Source organism: the organism of the source record quoted next, unplaced genomic scaffold, assembly GCF_019419815.1.
Source record: "Pyrus x bretschneideri cultivar Hongxiangsu unplaced genomic scaffold, Pyrus_bretschneideri_v1 Contig27, whole genome shotgun sequence".
NCBI lineage: Eukaryota > Viridiplantae > Streptophyta > Magnoliopsida > Rosales > Rosaceae > Pyrus > Pyrus x bretschneideri.
The window spans coordinates 2,976,802-2,996,618 of NW_025999579.1; the positions used below are offsets into that span (position 1 = coordinate 2,976,802).

General features: G+C 35.3%; 3 protein-coding genes across 4 annotated transcripts; all 3 read right to left on the bottom strand.

Annotated features, from left to right (window-relative positions):
- Positions 1-2,012: 2,012 nt before the first annotated feature.
- Positions 2,013-5,143, bottom strand: LOC103931451 (probable arabinosyltransferase ARAD1). 2 transcript variants are annotated; one of them, XM_048587659.1, is made up of 4 exons: positions 4,856-5,143; positions 3,378-4,678; positions 2,386-2,791; positions 2,013-2,296 (listed from the first exon to the last, which is right to left on the bottom strand). In XM_048587659.1, exons 2-4 carry the CDS (start codon positions 4,344-4,346, stop codon positions 2,262-2,264), a joined length of 1,410 nt encoding a protein of 469 aa, XP_048443616.1. In that variant the 5' UTR covers positions 4,347-4,678; positions 4,856-5,143; the 3' UTR covers positions 2,013-2,261. The 2 variants fall into 2 exon arrangements, with proteins under 2 accessions (XP_048443616.1, XP_009339214.2); XM_009340939.3 differs by having other exon boundaries at positions 2,013-2,791; positions 4,856-5,140.
- Positions 5,144-8,080: 2,937 nt separating this feature from the next.
- On the bottom strand, positions 8,081-9,085 carry LOC103931505 (gibberellin-regulated protein 6). The gene is made up of 4 exons (XM_009341018.3): positions 8,931-9,085; positions 8,749-8,787; positions 8,622-8,655; positions 8,081-8,517 (listed from the first exon to the last, which is right to left on the bottom strand). The coding sequence occupies exons 1-4, from the start codon at positions 8,997-8,999 to the stop codon at positions 8,336-8,338; spliced, it is 324 nt and encodes a 107-aa protein (XP_009339293.2). The 5' UTR covers positions 9,000-9,085; the 3' UTR covers positions 8,081-8,335.
- A 6,925-nt stretch (positions 9,086-16,010) lies between these two features.
- On the bottom strand, positions 16,011-16,722 carry LOC103931514 (mini zinc finger protein 3-like). The gene has a single exon (XM_009341026.3). The coding sequence runs from the start codon at positions 16,517-16,519 to the stop codon at positions 16,220-16,222; it is 300 nt and encodes a 99-aa protein (XP_009339301.2). The 5' UTR covers positions 16,520-16,722; the 3' UTR covers positions 16,011-16,219.
- Between the last annotated feature and the right edge of the window lie 3,095 nt (positions 16,723-19,817).

Here is a 19,817-nt window from a genome sequence, read left to right on the forward strand (position 1 = left end):
TCTTTTACTTTAATACAGCTCTCAAAGCTCATGTCCAGCTTGGACCATGACCAGTCCACCTCCTCATCGATTTTGTACTCGAACGGACACTCCTTTTCAATATTGTTCTTTCCATTTCCAGTTCGAACTGATATTCCTAACTATTCAAATCTCCGAAAAAAAATGAAATTCAAACCGGGTTTCAAAGGATCGAGAACACTGCTTTGATTATCTGACTTAACCCACGCCTGCAACGGGAAATGAAGATGGTTTTCATAGATAAGCGATTTAAAGAGAGGGTAAAGAAAAAGCATAAAGGACTTCCATTCAGCACAAGACACCAAGACTGGGATTTCTTGGTGCATGGAGGGAAGAGCTTGGAATTCTAAAGCAAGTTGTTAGCTTAAAGCATGTGGTTGGTGCATCAAGCTTTGCTATTGGTTGGTTTATTTGGTTATTTGTTTTTGGCTTTTTGGTGGATGGATTTCTAGTCCCTACCATTACTCCAACATCTCTACTTTTGAAGGGTTTTTTTGCTGCATTAGTTATCTAAATATGGAACTGGCTGCTGCATTGGTGAGGTGTGTTTAAGATTTTTAGGCAGGGTGGGATTTGTTATTGGATGAGATCAAAATACAATCGAAATTTCGATGTGATTGTTTTATTAAAGCATTTAGACACACGTGGATCAATGTAGATCAGGTGGAACCATTCTATACTTTTGTGAGAGGTGTCTTACAGATGAAGTGATCAGGTGTCTCTACCCAAATTTTTCTCCTAAAATACAAAGAATTTCGTTCTTTTGTGATGTTGGTGACCATCCACGTGATCAGGCGGCTCGACTGAAGATTTTGAAGAGATGAGGAGCCCATAAGAACTCTACACATAAGCATTGGGTAGATGAGGTGGCATGTTGGAAAAGCATTCAAGAGGCACAAAACTGGTCTTTGGTTTGGTAAAAAAGAGCAAGGCAAATGATAGAGAGAAAGATACTTGGCTTCCCAAGGACAGCGTTCCAACTTAACTTGTGATTCAAACCTGTCAGAGTCTTCTAAAACAGCCCTATATATTGCTTCTGAGGCAGGCTGCCTATGATTGTGGTGAATCTAAATATTCCCTAAATGTTCTGCCTGCCCTTCTTCTGAGGGGCCTCACTTTGTGCTTTATGCCCTTAGTCCTCCAAATCCCATAAAAGACATTCCCTTGGCTTCTCCTCACAGGGATTGAAACCATAACAAACACTACTCCTCATTATCTTATCCAACACAGATAGCTGCAGAAGCATGGGGGTTTTGGCTTACAGAAGGGCTCTTCTTCTTCTTGTTTGCATTGGGTTTCTAGCTCTTCAACCCGAAAAGGTTTCCGCCTTAAGAAGCAGGGACTTGGCTCTCAGATGGGACAAGGGGCACTTGCCGTTTCTTAAAAGCTTGCATCTTTTTAAGGCTGTTGCTGTAGAGGACATGGAAGCTAAGATGAGTTTGGCACCTGCACCCGCGATGACATTCGATGCGAATCAATCGAACAAAAGAAAAGTTGGAAGGGGATCTGACCCCATTCACAACAAATGTTGATAACATGCTGATGCAGTTTGCTATGGGGAGAAGATGCCGAAAACAGAGCATTGCAGGCAGAATAAGAAGCTGGTGTGGCTGTTACTAATACAAAAATGTTCAACGGGGTGGCGGGCATCCTCTTTTGTTTGAATTATATGTTTTCGTATGTTTTTTGGTGAAAGTTTTTTTGTTGAGCTGAAGAACTGCAGCTGAAACCCGATCATCGAGCTAGCATCATCTGTATTGTATAAACATAGGTCCTAACCAATAGATGAATACTTTGAGAGAATGACGATGCTAGCTCTCACAGATTACAAGCATTTCTGATATTTCCCTACAAAAGAAAAGGACTTCTACAGTTCTGTGTTGTGAATACTTATGCCTTTTCCAGTGTTGCTTTTTGGTTTTAGTTTCATCAAAACAGTCAAAATTTCGCGAACGGTAGCTGTAACAATAGAACTAATTCTTTGTTGAAAGATATTCACAAATGAATGAATAATTGGATTGAAATTTATTACGTAACTACAACTAAATCAGTATCGATGTGTGCGTATATATACTGTCAAAAACAAAATCCCTTGCATATCTGAAGTTCTCAACTTAGCCTGTACGTCCCTTGTACTCCGGCTTCGGCAAAATTTTGATGTTTCCCCGACGGTGCAAGGTCAAGAGATCTTAGTGATTTTGAACATTTGAAACGCTTTCAGATGGGTGAGTGTCATTTCGTTCTTATACCAGAAGTTGAGCTGTCATATCTCTTCTTCCTGTGAAATTTAAACTGTCTGGAGTGAAATTTAAACTCTGGAGGATATCTTATGAGAAACTGCCTGCCAAATCATATCAACTGCATCACCTGGCTGGGATGGATACTGATATCCGAAATGATGTACGACTTCCTTCAACCTTTCCCACATCTTGGTCCATGTTTCTTGCTTGATTCCTCGGAGAATATTCAGTAGGTAACCCTTCTTACTAGCGTAAGATGAGCGAACAAATATGCAAAACTGTGAGTAGTCTAACACATCTTCAAATGGTAGCTCAATCTCATCGCTAATTATTACAGGGACACAATGGCTAGCAATGGCATCAAATAGGCGATTTGAGGAAGGGGTATCACCAGCAAGATTCAGGCAAAACTTTGATGAGGCCATTCCTTGGCTTGCCTTGTTAATACCATGTCCTTGAACGCTACCAAAAGTGAAGTGGACATCCTTCTCATCTTTAAGAAGATAATACAATTTCTTCCGTACTATTCCTCCCTGGTTCAGTTTAAAGTAACAATACCGTACGTAAGATATTAGCAATTATAAAACTGATTAGTGCTAAAACAATGTAGTGAATGATATAAAGGAAGAATGAAAGTAACCAGCTTTTGGGTAACATAAACATAGAGCCAGAACTAATGACAAAAGTGCATCGGATATCAGAATAGATGAAGTAGGATCATGAAATAGATCACGTCAATCATGATACAAACACTTTGTATGCTTCAATGGAATCAGGATGTATTACCATACTATATAAAGTTAGCAATCCGTTGTGGAGACTGCCCTATGCTGGGGAGTAGTTTATGTATTAAACTGCCATCATAATGACAGTAAACTATCTGCTCCTCTATTTCAAATCGTCACCAAGCTTTGAAAATATAAAGCTAATGAGACATCCCTATTAAGAATTTCCTAATTGCCAGATAATTCTTTCTGAGATCAAACTCAGAGTAATATGAGCTCATCGAAACAAATTTCGCCATGTATTTAGCACCCTTATCATCCTATATAAACCAAATACAATGTAATTAAAATGCTGTTTATGTCATGACAAGAGGTAAGTGAGGTAAAAACATACATCTTTCCTGTATATTGCCCCTCGGAAATATAATAGTATAGGACGTTCGTTGAATGAGGGTGATTTGCTGCTCTGAACAGTCAGTACCAAATGTCTATAAGGAGCAATTATGTCCTTCTCAAGATTTGCTGTTTCAGCTGGGTATCTTCCAAAATCCGCAAGCACAAACATGGCAGAGCCCAACTTCTTTCTTGCATCTAACATGCTATTTGGATGGTGAGCAACTAGTAAATGATCCTTTCCACCCCTTCTTTTCCATTCATCCCGACCCATCAAATACTGCACCAACTTGCCCTGCAACTTCTTGTTCACACTTACTTTCTCATTTCCACGAAGCTTAGAATGCCTGTTGTAACTCAGGGATGCGAAGAATGGGATAAAAATAACATCTGCTTGACTTGAATTGTGCACCCTGACTACCGTGCACGGTCTAACCACAGTTGGGATACTTGATGATAGAAGATCAAGGGTGAGCCAGTATTCGATACTGTGCTGTAAATTCAGGCCACCTGGGTAAGCAGGAATGAGACTCAGGTTTTTGACATTTGGCCATGTTTGATTCTCCTTACCCTTCCAACCCAATAACCCAAAGTGAAACTCAGGAGGCAACTCATACATAAACACCCTCAAGAGAGCCTGCGTCGAGTCACAAGCAACCATTTTCTTTTTTTCTAAAGATCCCAACTTCTTGCTTGAATTGGAAACTTGACATCCCAATTCACATCTTTTTGTGAATCTTTGAGCATCAACTCGGGTAACCTCGGAAGAGAAGGAAGGAAGGTTTTTGTCCCTACTTTTTACAAGGGGCTCTAAGTATGTGCCATTAAGAACAATAAGCTTAAACACTGTGGGTGCAAAAGAAGTATTGCTAAACTGAAGTAGGAAGACAGAGGAAGAGATTAAAAGGAACACCGAAATCGTTATCAAGTAGAAAATAAACTTCGATGGAATCCTACTCTTTTCCAACATTTATGAAATTTCAGGCAACCAAACTCTACTGAGTTTTGCAAATTGAACAAGATAACAACTGCAATTGCAAAAAAAAAAAAAAAAGGAATGCAATCAATGCTACTCTCCTAAAAACTCAATGCCTTCCGGTTCAGCTTCTCAACAAAGCAGCTCAATTGCCAAAAAAGTCGCCAAAATCTCTAAAAACAACAACCATCAAGATTCCATTCATGGAAAATAAATCTCTATATTCTGTGAACTTACTACACATAAAACCTTGAATTTCTGAAAAAAAAAAACCATAATCTCTCTCTCTTAAAATCATAGCCAGAGCAACTGAGAAAGTGATAAATCTGCGCACACAGTGTTATTTGGATTCTTAAGTAGTTCAGCTAAAATTGCAGTCAAAAAAAAAAAAAAAAGAACAGAAAAGCATGAAAGGATTAAAATTTATAAAATATCTTAACTGGGTTTTTACAGAAACATGATTTGATGAAAAGGGTCGATTAGAAATAGAAAAAAGATTGCACCTGATGAACTGGGATTCTGAAACTCCATGGCATGCAGATATATATATTTTCAGACCTTTGCAAAAGGGACCAAGCTTGGAGGAGGAAGCTATTCTAAAACATAGAAAGGGACCTTTGAACAAAATCCATGAATATTTTATTATTATTTCTAATCCCTTCTGGTGAGCTATATGGCATTTGAAAAATCATGAAAATAACATTTTTATACTAATCTTTTTGTTTGTTCACGGGGAGAACAGAAAGCTCGTGACTTTATGAAACATTTCTTGTGGAAATTTTGAATCTTGAGTTCTGCTATGGTGTGCTCGTCCTCATGTTATCAGTGCTGTCGGCGAACAACTTACATAAAATAAATTTACTTTTTGTTATGAGCGGTGAATAAAAATGAGATTATATTATTTGATGGGAATATATACTGTAGATGTGAACTTGTTACGTGTAAAACTTTCGAGTGTCCAAACAAATAAAATTGCGAGAATATGGCCTTTGTTTTTGCTCAGAAAACATTGCGAGAAATAGGGTTCAAATTTCTTGAGATGGCGTGTGAAATTGTTGACCGACAGAAATTGCAATAAATTATTATCAATTTTCATTTAATTGCTTGCTTAATAAAGTAGGTTAAGTTGGATTTGTTACCAAATTTAACGGAGACAATTGGGAGACCACAGACAATTATTAAAAGAAGCTGAGAAGAACTGTGAGAGTACGTCGGAGAAGAGAGGGCTTTCACCGAAGTTGCACAGTGCCAAAACTACAGACGAGTCATTTTAGTCGTTCCAATGCAAACTGAAGTCTACGACGAAAATAAGATTGGGTATGAAAAAAATGTGAGGCATGGCTTCAAGCGAGGGTCAAGGAATATGACTTGTTCGCCTTTTTTCTTTTGGCCAATTTTGTAACTAAAGAGTATAAAAAGGTATATTTAAAGTTCGTTTGGATGTGCTTTTAAAATGACTAAAAGCGTTTTTAATAAAAATGTTTTTAGAACATATTCTTGATAAAAATACAAGTAAATTCTGGAAAAACACTTAATGTGCTTCCTAGAAGAATCACATAACTAATGTTTCTTGCAAAAAGCACTTCGAGTGCTTTTGGAATCTAAAAATATTTTCTCTAAAAACGATTTCAATTATTTTAAAAGCACATCTAAAGGAGCCCTTAATCAATGAAAAATGGTCTTACTATTTATTGAGGTCATAAATATTTTTTTAAATGCGATTGTTGGGTTTCTTAAATTTTTTGTGTGCGCAATAAGAAAAGTATTGAAAATCTTTAGAACCATAAAAGAAAATTTGCGTGCGTAGTAAGAAAAATATCGTTTATCGAGTAATTTAAATCTTTTTTTTTTCACTATTAAAATTATCAAAGATTCAAAGGGTAATGTCATTTTGAATTAGAGGAGGAAAGTGTTGGGATTAGCCAAACTTCAACTCTTGAACAACCCGCTTAGGGTGTGTTTGTTTGGGCTCAATAACTCTCCTTGGATTGGACTGGATTAGTTATTATTGTAGTCCCATGTTTGTTAGGCTGAAGGATTAGGTTTAATGGGATTAAGTCGGACTCACTCCGACTGACTCTCTCACTAAAAGTTCTTAGCTAGACCCCACAAATATCACAGGATTGCTAAGACCCCCTGCTGCTTCGTATGACTCGTCCAAACCCTGTGCCTCGTTTACGAGATCTCAATCCTCGAAAATAAGGATTTTTTTCACCTGGGTTCGATAATTTGGGGTCTTCCACCATCTGGGTCTTTTCGTATCTCATATCATACATGTACATACATCGCTCTCTCTCATAAACGCCCTTAATTTTCACTTACCAACCACCCCGCTTCCACTAATTCTTCCCCCACTAGTCGCGTTCTGTCGCGGGAATTCAATTTTCGACTCTCGTTTTCAGCAGACCATGATCTGAATCTGGTACGCCAGACAAGGTAAGCAATTATTTGGAATTGGGGATTTTGAAAGGTGTTTCGTTGGTTGATTTTTTGCAAATGGGATTGCATGAAAGCAGCAAATGTTCAGGCCAAGCCTGCTAAAGGAAACAATCAAGAGGCAGAGAGGATTGAGACGAATGGAGAAAAAAGGGGGGAGTGATAAGGTAGAGACGACAGAGCATTCTGAAAAAAGGGTTTCTAGAAGAAAAAAAAAAGAGAAAGAACTAATATAAATATTCTAGATATGCTTTAAAATAATATAATTTTTGAATTTTGTTAATTATCCTGCTTCTTAGTCCAACACTGCACCAAACACTTCACTAAGCTAGTCCAGCTTAGTCTAGTCTAAGCCAGTTCAACTTAGTCCCTGAAGCTAGTCCAGTCCGAGACAGTCCAATGCAACAAACGCACCCTTAAAGACTAAAGAGTCACAATAACAAAGCCAATTTCTTATTTAGTAGGTAGTCTTCCATTAAAAAATTCCTAAGCAAGGATTGAGAATTTTGTGCAATTATATCATACTAGCTTTTCTGCACACGTGAGCATATACAAGACATCTTTCTCAATCGCACTAATTATGTGCAACTTATGTACAAACTTTTAATCATGTACCCTTAGTGCAACTTACAAAATTTTATTTCATCTTGAGAACTACTAGACTTACCTCAATATCCTATTTCTCTACCCACATAAAAAGTTAAAAAATTGAAATGTTATTTCTCCACTCACAATTATTTCTGAAGTACCCTCTAACATGCTATTTCGCCACCTAATATTATTACTAAAAAAATTGAAATTTCAAAAGCAAGGTCTCCTCGACGATAATTTATCAGCAAATAAATGACCCTCCAAATGCTCTATTGTGTGTGATTATGCACTTTAGTAACTACCATCAATATCTAATCATCATCAGTTGCTAGCGCTTACCTTTAATAATTGAAAAGGGAGCATCCACATCTTTTCGTTCCAAAATTCCTTCTATCCTCATCCTTGTCTTTTTTTGCGAATTCAACTTACATAATTTGCATTCCTTTCACAACCCAATGTAAGTCTAGGTTCCTATTACCTTTCACACTCAACTTATTATTATTATATATCTTTTAAGGTCCTTATTGGTTATTTTACAAATGAGAAAACTTGTAATTAGAATTTCATTAAAAGGTAAATTGGAAAATAAGATATTGGGATGATAATAACAACACTTTTTTATTTTTTATATTTTTATTTCTCAACTGACTTTTTGGCCATCGACTGCAGTGCAAATCGGCAGTTGTGGCAGAGAAAGAAGATGAAATAATCACATTTGATTAACATAATAAACCATAAATTTATCTGTCAACGCTCACATTTGGAGAGGGTGTTTAACAACCAATATCCCAATTCCCAAAGGAGCAATGGACTACTGCAATTAAACTAACATTCCCAGGTCACCGAACCTATGACCTTTACAGAGAAGAAGATCACAATTCGAAATTAATACTTACGAAATTGGGTACTTAAATCTTTGATGATTTTGGTAAAAATGGATTAAGCAGAAGTGTTGATCAAGGGCATTTTGGTCCTCCTTGCTGGGTCTTCCAGTTGTTGTAGCAAGGGCACACAGCTTTGTTGCCGTAGAAGCCAGGAGGAACACAGAGGCACTTGGCACAGCATTTCTGGCAGAAGAACATGCATGGCTTGTGGTATTGTGTCTGGCTGCATCTCCTTGTGCATTGTGATGGGCATTCTGGTAATTCCACGTAAAAAAAGTCAATATTTCGATAAAATATTACTAAACTAACCTAATTTACAAAGAAAAATATTCAAAATAAAACGATAGATGTTACTTACGGTAGCTCTTGAGACTCCCAGGACCATATCCTCCCTGGAAAAGAATATAAAAATTACATTTTATTAGAAAATGCCAGTTTTAGCCATAATATTCAAATAATATTGCATTTATTTAAAAATTTCTTACACTGTCCAACTGATTCCGGGCTTCTTCTTTTGCCATAACCTACAAACATGGAAAAAAAAAATATAGAAAATGATTAAGAAATAGTGTACCATTTTTCTTTGGTAAACAAGAAATAGTGTACTTCAGAAAGGGTAAAATGGAAAAAAAAGTGTTGGTTTAGTGGGAGGAGAGGGACTACTCACCTGGGTTGCAGCCATGGAAATCCCAAGGAGTGCTAGCAGCAGAAGGCAGACAAGCTTAGCCATTGCCATTGCCTCTTTGGAAGGAAGGAAGGAAGGAAGAAAGATGCAGAAGAGGACTGGTTTCTGTGTGGGGTTTGATTTAGAATGCAAGAGTGAGTGTTAGGGTTAGCTATATATATAGATATCTTTGAAGGGGGAAGGGCAGATGCCATGATTGAATACTGCCCTATTGTGTAAATTATTCCGAAATTGTCCACGTTAGCGAAGAGAACAGTTTTTCGTTTTCTAGATATAGAGATAAAGCGTAAAATGTGTTCGGTAGTCGGAGTATTCAACTGTTACGTTACTTTTTTTAGTCAAGCTTGTGCATTGCTTAACATTCTCGTTTTCTCCTCATAAATAATTTCCGCTCATCTTCATTTCATTTTTCTGCATATACATGTACGTTTTTTGCTTTGGATCGATTATATTAAAGGAGATCAAGAAACGAAGATAAACAGGAGTGTACATTCGTAACACAGGTGCATGCGACATTATGGATAGTATTTGGAAGGGCTTAACTGTAATTCCACAGATGTGGTACCTTTTCAGTTGATTTGCAGTAACATGGGAAGGTCGTTACGTGCAGGTCCACAAAAACAGAGCGAGTCGGGCAATTAGATCTTAAAGATTCATCATTTATAAAGTATATCAATAAATTTTACTAACAAATAAATTATAAAATACCCAAAAAAAGGTGGATCCTACGTGAACCCACACACTACAGTATCATACACCGCAGTCCTATCAAAACAAACGGCTTCCATCACATTTATCAAATTATAATTAGAACTTTTTTTTAAAAATTATTTATAAAAAATCATTTGACTTGTAGACCTCATCATCCATCTTTAAAGTTAACAAAATATACCTGAAAATATTTCTTTTAGATTCTAACGCGGGAATTAGAATTTGAATCTGGTTCTGGCAACCGAATCCAAATTCATCGGATCCGACCCGCTTTAGAATCTAGAAGGAATATTTTTAGGTATATTCTATTAACTTTTTATTAACTTTAACTAAATATTTTTTCGCTAAATCAAATATAAAAGTTCATCATGAGAATGTTATTGAGTACCAGGATTCTAAATTCGCTAGACACAAATCATGATTAGCAAGTTTTCAAATCGAATAAATTATTCTACAAAAAATCTTTTGATGATAAAAGAATGAACACTTTTGATCAATCGTATTGTATAAAATACTATCACGTTAGTGGGAAATGAGTTCCCCCACGTAGAGAATGAAGAATTGATGCAACGTGGATGACGTGGCAAGATCTTAGGGTTGGGTGTCAAGAAACTATGGTGTGCCAAAGTGTAGGATGCAAAAATAATGGGACCCCAATAATTGAAACAGTGGGACCGGCCCACGGGAGGAGTTTGATATCGAGAGCCATGTGAGCATGTGACCCTATCTGAACCGAGCACATGACTAAAAAGCCAAAACGACAGGAGTACATGTCGTGTGCCGTAAATAATGGACATCCGGAATCCCAACCTTTCCTGTCTATTTGTGTCTTTTCCCATGAGAGGGCTGAAGTGAATGAAAGGCTTTTTTTTTTCTTTTCACTGGGCTCCAAAAATGGTGTGGGCCTATGACAGCATGGGATTGGGCCTAAAATATGAAGTAACCCTTTTGCAAGGGGCCATCATAAGTTGAGCCCAAGTATGGCCCCACTGGATTTGTGGACATAGCATCCCTACCATGAGACTCCCCTATCATTTGCCCTTTCTCTTGCTAAATCCAAAATCTAGCTACCCATATATATTACCTAACCAATAGCTCCATGTCTTTTGTTTTTGATCACCCACTCCCAAAATGAGATGAGTGTGGTTTATGGGTCTGGTCAGATGTCACTTTTCAGGTACAACTTTGGTGTCCCTCTATCTCTCTCAACTAGGTGTTTTAGGTCATCTCTAGATAAACGAGCTAAACATAGCTTTGTTCAGAATTATAGTTATACAATAAGTTACTTTAAATGAACAGTATTCGACCATATTCATATATCATTTTCAACCAAAAGGGCTAAGCATAGCTTTCTTAGTAATTTATTAGTTTTGAGTTTACTTTTTAAATTTATTGGTTAATTTAGTTAAAAGTACCATATTAAATAAGGTTGTTCATACATGATTTTTGAGTGTCATGTGTCGCTAAGTGGGCAGGTCTCCAAATTTCTTATCTTTATATAATCTCAATAATTTTTCGGAGGTGGCCATTTAAAAAAAATTGAAAAATGTAAATTTAAATAATTGGAAGAGGTAAGAGAGGTGTGTTTATGAAAATAATGTTTGAGACTCTCAGGTGAATAGAATATGAAAAATTGGATTAAAAGGTAAGATAGTATGTAAGGGTGAAGAAGGTGTGGGAAATGAGATAGACACTTATAGAAAAAAAATAGATTTTTTTTTTTTTGAATTCCACCTAAAAAAAAATTAGCAGATAGCTAACATCAGCTAGCAGTTGCCCTTCCCTGTTGTTGGATTTAAATGTGTATATGTAGCTCTGCTACTTGGCCACAGAAAACGGGTTGGGAGGAGGGTCAAGCTTGGCTATCCCGATGCTTTTTTGGCCAAAATATAGATTAATGAGCTCCATTAAATTATAGCTTAATCATTCATTAGAGATGAGTTATGAGACTATTCTGACCATTTTTTGACTTTTGGACGTTTAACTCTCTTTATTGGAGATGGCCTTATAAATTTGACCAAGTCACAGGACAAGGATTAAAAAGTAATGGGCGTCTCCATGGTTACATGTGGGAACTTCTCATGAAATGACTTTCAATTTTTAATAAGTTTGAACTTAGATCTAAGGGTGGCAATCTACTTGTGTTCAGTTTACTATTTTTTTATCCATGTGTTCATCTCAACTCATCATTTTATCAATACATAAATCGATATAAACATAATAATATAACACAATAACTCCAAATCATGTGATATGTGTTGAAAAAAATGAGTCAATGACACATAGGCAGTGACTTGGTTAAGGAAAACCCACAAGAACCGTAGCGGAAGCGAGTCTTCATACAACAATTATCGCTACTTATGGAATTGAACCTTGGTGACCGATAGTCGGCAATTCATAGGTGTGATGAGATTGTATCCATAGTTGTATATGAGAAGTTCTCCAAAAATGTCTTCCCAATTTCAATTAGTTGGAACTTGGAACTTAGGGTGGCAATTGAATTGTGTTTTGGTTACCTATTTAAATGGGAAATGATTTATATATGCTTGTTTTTCTCCTCAGCACTCGTATAAATCATTTTTCATTGCTATGTAAAAGGTTTTTTAGCCAAAATAATCTCTAAGATTTGCATAACACATCACTTTGGTCCCTGAGAATGAAAATTAATAGAAATGGTCTATGAGATTGTCCACCATCCATTATTTTGGTCATTCCGTTAAAAACTCCATTAAGTGTCTCGGAGCTCTTGGCCGAAAGTTTGGGCAATTTTCAAAGCTTAGTAACTCAATCGTTTTTTAACCAAATTCGACCCATAATATATCAAAATGAAGATAGGAAAGTGTAGAATAAGATATACCTATTTGGAAGCCCGATGGTTGCCGAAGATGGCCGGAAAATAGCCTGAAAGGTGACTGGTTCTTTGGAAAACTCGTCAGAAACTGAGTAAAATTTAAACGTTCCTAACTTTTTCAATACTCAACGAAATCAAGTAATTCAAAAACAAAAATCATACTTCTTGATGAGACAAAGAGAATGGTACTTTCTAGATGGCTAATTCGTTATGGTTTGGCCGGAAAACAGCTCGAAAGTGGCTAACTCGAGACCAAGACAACCATTTTCGAGTCATTTTCTGGCTAAACCACAGCGATTTAGTCATCTATAAAGGTACCATTGTCTTCTTCTCATCGATAAGTATGATTTTCATTTTTGAATGACTCGATTTTGTTGAGTATTGAAGAAGTTATGAACGTTTAAAATTTACCCAGTTTCCAGCTAGTTTTCCAATTTTCCCGCAGACCAATCACCTTGCAAGCTATTTTCCGACCATCTCCGGCAACCATTGGGCTTCCAAATCGGTATAATCTTGTTCTACATTTTCCTATCTTCATTTTGATAATTATGGGTCGAATTTGGTTAAGAAACGATTGAGTTACGAAGCTTTAAAAATTGCCCAAACTTCCAACCAAGAGCACCGAGATACTTAACAGAGTTTTTAATAGAATGAATAAAATAATGGATGGTGGACAATCTCAGGGACCATTTCTATTGATTTTCAATCTCAATGACCAAAGTGATGTGTCATGCAAATCTCAATGACCATTTTGGCTAAAAAGCCTATGTAAAATATATTCTTCTTTTTCTCAAAATTGTTCATTCTTAATTTATAGAACTTCATGTTTATAATCAGAATCGATCATATTATAAATCACCCTATAATGATCGACTCTACAAAAAATCAATTAAAACTAAGGTCGTTTAGTCATCAAACTGTTTAAAAACAAATGAACGGTATTGGTAAGAGTATTACAGACCGTCTATGTATTTGCTACAATAGATTGACTAAACGACCTTAGTTTTAATTTATTTTTTTGTAGAGATGATCTTTACATTGTGATTCATAATATGAACGGTTCTGATCATAAGCACAAAACTCTGTGATTAAAACATTAAGAGTTTTGAGTAGAAGCTTCTACTCATCTTTGTGTAGTCAAGTATTGTTCTATATTAAGTGTGGAGCCATGCCACCGACTAGTATTGGACAAAAATATTGGTATAGCTTTTGATTCTTTTGTTGCCACTGGGAAACGACAGCATGCTTGTATTGCCTAGCCATATGCATTGGCTTGAAGCACCAAATCCCAAATCAAGTAATGCATATGTTGAGAATACTGCTTAATTATTGATTTTATACTACTCTTGTGTAGCTGTACGTATTCATATGAGAACCGTACATATACGATGCTGTTTACAATTTGAGAGTTGTTATTGGGTACTTTAAAATGTTCATGTGGCATGAACTCCTCTTTTATAAATATAAAAGAGAAATTGTGTTCGGAGAAGAATGAAGAATGACTATCCAATTTGGAGCGCCAAATAACAATCTCTATGAGAGAGAGAGAGAGAGAGAGGATGTCTTTAAGGGAATGGATTCTCAATTTTTTTTTTTAAATGGACACTAGTTAGGCTTAAAAAAATAAACGGTTCGAATTGTTGAAGTTCGATGTAGTGTAGGTCCTACAACTAATCCCTATTTTTTGAAAAAATTGGAAATCCCTATACATAAACAGCCTGGTAAATATATTGGTTTGAGCTAAGCTTTGTATTGCTTAATACCTACTGATCATACTGGAATATTACACCAGACATGACTCAACCCACATCTAATCAGCACTATTGCAGTCATGATTCTGCTGCTGGCCTGAGTGAAAAGATATAATGCTATATTCATTCGTGTGACACGGTTGAGATTTAATGTCTATAACACTAGCACTACAAGTACTCAATAATATATTCTAGCCAAAGTAATCTAATCAAGGAGAGTTCTTTACAACCATGCATGAGCTATAATCTAACTTGCTCTTTTGTTTGTTGATTATACACATGTTTAATATCGATTCGTTATTATAATAGTAATTAGAATAACACAAAAAAGATGATCCCAAACCATTAAGGCTTTCCGTTTTTCGAAGATCAAATGCGAACGTCTATCATTCTCAATCTTTGCAAAGAGACTATTTTTATGACTTGAACCCATGACCTTTCGATCACAAAGGAGTAACCTTTTTGTTGTTTGTACAAAACCCCTTATAAAACCAATTAATTAGAGAAAAAACTCCTTACCTAACCACTTGTCATGTGTGTTTTTGTTTTATTTTCTTTTGAAGTAGTATAGTTGAAGGTGAAGTTGTTACATACTTATTTGTGAGAAGCCCTTAAAATAATAATCTAAATTCTTCATGTGTTCGATATATAGTGGCATTGAGAGCATCCATGCTTGCCCTAAATTCTTTATATTAATTGCCTAAGAGTGCTTCTCACATATCCGCACCAGTAATATTCTAACCAAAGAAATCTCATCAAGGAGAGTTCTTTACAACCATGCATGAGATATAATCTAACTTGCATATTATAAAGCCCTAAATATAAGTGTTCATATGATCGATAGCTTACAGAACTTTCTTACATGCCCTAAAGTCTCCCTACTAGTTATCTTAAGAGATCTCACAAATCCATGCTAAATTCGGACACAATATTGGAGGGGTGGAGAGAATCATATAATATTTGTTATAATTACAAACGAAACACAGTGAGTTGAAGAAGATTTTATCCATCAAGAATATCCAGATAACCTTACAAATTAAATATGCAATATTACTACTCACGAGCTAGCAAGCTACTAATTAGCTAATTAGTTATAAATTAGAGGCTGTCAAGCTTGTGCACAGCCAGTTACACAACGGTACAAACATGAATAGAAAAATAAAGAGGGGCCAAATGTCTCCAAGGATATCGAAGTGCAGTTTCCACTAGCTAATTTAATAAAGCTGTTTCTTTTAATTTACATTATTTTCTCTTTTATTTGGTTCCAACGAATTCCAGCGGATGGCCGCCAAAAAGTAGAGATGAGGGACACTCCACAGTACCATAGCTTTATAATTTCCATTTTAAGCTTAGCTTTGTTGAACCAATATTAAATAGGTTTTAGGATGTGCTGCTAACATGATTGGATGTGGGGGCCTATAAGAAGTTATAACATATTCACGGTAAAAGGAAAATGATCAGTGTCCTGGAGCTAAAAATGATTAAAACTGTTGATGATGTAGGAGATTGATTATTATATGATACACCTATCCTTAGAAGAAGAAGAAAAATCATCCTTGTTTCACTCAATATATTGGTAGGAAACTGGTGAAGTTCCGCCATCTTTCCCCTCTGGTTTTGATGTATATTTTATCCTAATGTTGCTTTATTATGCCAACAAATTCAATATAGTTGAACTATGGTAGTTTCATTTCGATAAATTCTCAAAGAAATTCAAAGGCAAACAAAGAATAAAACCGGAACCATGAATAATCTTATAGGAAATAAAAGATTCAAACTTAATCAAAGCATGATGTATTAGTTTCTGAAGCCATAACCATATCTCAAGAACATGTAAACAACATCAATCGAAACTTATCTGTTGACAATGATATCGATGAACAATTCGAGAACAATTCACAATCAGTTAATTTCAGAAATCAAGACCCTTTTTCTCCCTATATACATGATTCATTTGATTATTGAGTACACAATTCGCCATAAGAATTGGGTGGAGAATACTCACAAACAACCTCAGTTTCCACTTCCCTTCTGTGAAAATTTCTGTGGCAACCACAAGCAGCGCATGTAAGAGCCTCAGTCGTCCCCTCCTCACCACTTGCCATGAATTCTCTACACCCGTCAACAGCATACCCTCCTAAATTTGCAGCATGATTCTTCTGGCACTCGCAATACCTCACAGTTCTCACCATTGAAGATGAAGTACTTGAGCTCCTCCCCGATCCATCTCGTTTCACCACCACTTGGCGCTTCTTCATGCTTCAGAAAACCCTAGTCCGCCTTTGTGTTGATGTAATTGGATGTTTGAGAGCAATAAGTACAGTACTCTGCACTCTCTATATATTCAGTACTTTAATCATCCAAACAAGGATTACTGAGGAGCTCACAAAAGGAGGGGGTTTGGGGGCGCGTTGTATTAGTCGCTTGGTGACTTAACCCTAACCCTAGCAGGTATGTTTATATAGGTTAGTGCGTGGTATACCACTAGCTAGCCACTAGCGTAGAAGAAAGAAATACAAGGAGGGAGAAGGATTTGGTTAAATTAATTGATATTGGTCATTCCATTAAAAAACACCGTTAAGTGGTCCTTGAGCTTTTTAATGGAATGACCAAAATGATGGATGATGAACAATCTCAGGAACCAAAATTATGTGTTATGCAAATCTCATGGATCAAAGTTATATGTTATACCCTCAACTTAACGGAGTTTTTTTAACGGAATGATCAAAATAATAGATGGTGGATAATCTCAAGGACCACATTGATTTTAAATCTCATGAACCAAAACTATGTGTTATGCAAATCTTAGAGACCATTTTGATTAAAAAAAACCTTAGTTATTTATAAGTGTCGAATTTAAAACTTTTGGTCATCCATAAACTTTGAATTTAAATTCTATTATTTATAAATAAACTAATAAACTGCATCAAGCAGGCCTTGTTTTTACCCTAGGGGAATTTTCTATGTGCCTATTGGGTTTAATAAAGAGAGCAAGGATTTATCCCTCGACATAGAATTCATGTTGTCGGTTACGGACTGTGAAACAAGTCACAAAGAAAATTGATCGCAACTTTAATTAGAATGCCAAAATAAAAAGGTAGAAGTTTGGTGAACTTTGATTAAAAGATTGCGACCATCTCTTTTGGACGTTTAAATAAAAGTTTCCTCCAGACTGTAAACGTGGCTCACTCTCATATCAATAGTGGAATTCAAAGTAGAAAATTTTGTCCTTACATATAGACAATGTAAAGTGAAAACCCTAGCTAGCTAGGTTGGTGTTTGAAATGATATCTCAACCGTCTTGCCAGACATTTAAATGAACAAAAAAATTAAAGGAATTGGTTCCAAAAATCTTATTTTACATTTCAAACTTTCTATATTGAGAAATAAAAATACACTTGTGAGGAGTGCAGAATGAGATTTTAGGAATGCCAATAACGCTTCTCAAAAATCAATTCTTAACTTGAAGTTAATTAGTACTAATGTGCGAGAAAAATGAAATTTTTATTTATATTTTATAGATCGAAAATTATTTATGCACATTAGTTTTTTTAATTAAAGTCAAGTGTGAAGGTGAGAAAAATAGATTTTGAAGCAAACAAATCAAACACATTTAGCAGTTGAAATTAAGAAAAAATTTGCAGAAGATTAAAAAAATAATATAATCATTTCCCTAGTCAACATTTAATTACAAGATATGTGACAATAATGTGGCTATTAGATAATGTACACGAATTAGTGAGGATTGTTTAGCACAGAATGGCAAATCAATTATCCAGATTCTATTTCTTTTTTGGGTTTTCATGGGTCCAAATTGATAGGTTAAAGACAGGTTGCCAGGGCCCTTGAAAATGTGACAACAACTCTTGTCTAAGTACCTAAGATCTAATTATTAAGGAATAAGGATCCTCTTTGTGAGGATACGAGAAATCTCAAATTATGTTCATTTATCGTATATTGTACGGTTAAAAATTATTTTAAATATTTTTATTTAAAATTAAATATGAATAATATCTGACGAAAATTGATTGCACAATATATGATGAACAAATATAATTTAAAGATTCTCAAGATTCTCACAAAAGGGAATTTGGAGATGGTTCTCATTAATTATTAAGAGCATTGCCCACGCTCTTGAAAATGACCACAATTCTTTTCTCTTTGCATCACATCGTGGGCAATCAGAACTTTATAACATTTCAACATCAACAAGATGCTCTTCAAATCGAATCCCTTTTCAAACTGAAAATTTGATTAAAGGTTTAAAGATATCAATTTTTATACAATAAGTAGAAAAAGAAAGGTATGTATTATGATGACTTTGTTTTCTAGATTAATTAATTATCAATATTTATGTTATTGTAAATTAATAGTCAATATATCATAGTTAGGTCTATGAATAATAGAATAGAAAACTTGATATCAACTCAAAAGCATCAAACCCATTTTAGGGAAAACCCAAAAATTTTGAAATTTTAAATTAAATCCTTTAACCAATACTATTGCACGCAAACAAGCTGCAAACTTTCATCATTTGAGGTGATGAGTCATTTACTATTTCTTTTCATACCCACTCTACCCTGCTTGGCTATTAGGCACACATTTTCAATTATAATTTATTTAAAATTACTTTTAAAATTATTGGAAGTGATTTTGGTAAAAATACTTTTGAAATCAATTTTTAATAAAAATGTAAATGAATCATGCAAAAGTTATTCAAGTGCTTTAGAATCCAAAACATTTTTTTCTAAAAACATTTCTAGTCATTTTAAATGCACTTACAAATGAGCTCTTAATTTTTGTGTTTAATTTCATACGTTTTGTTGTTTATTATTGGCTGAAGTCGAGGCTTTTCTTGGCATATGCTGAATTTGCCACGGGCATGTTCATACATATATAACATATCTACCAAAGAAACCATTCATTTCTTTTCTATTTTCATCCCAAACCATAACATACCTATCAAAGAGATATCTAAACTGGAAAAACACTTACGTCCTTGCAACCTACACTACAGAACAAGAGTTTCATTTCATTCATGAAATTGCTAATTGCATCATTTCGACTAAAAATAAATCACCTATAGGAAAAGAACTCAGAAAACCCTATTGCAACTAATGAAGCTAAAAACCCCACTGCAACTTAAATATATACCAACGTTCAAAGCTTACACAAATCACAACCCCAAATCAATGAGATAACATACATCATAAACACAACCTCAATTTCAGGTAATAATAAAATCTACGAGCCAAATTAGAAGAATGTTCTGGAAAGTTTATCTGATGACGAGACACCAAGCAATCAAAAGAAAATAAAAAGGGGACTTAATATGGAATTAATTACTTCCTTATAAACCTTCACTACAGGACCTGGATTTTATATAAGAAATTCCTGCCATTGAGACCTTTGATATTTTGAATTCAACAATGGTGCAACCGGCCGACGCAGCAAGGTTTTTGGGATTCTGTAACTGATTTCAGATTGTGTAGAAGGCTAACCTAGGGCTATATCTTACTTACCTGGATTATCTTTGCTAACTTATTTTGATTATAT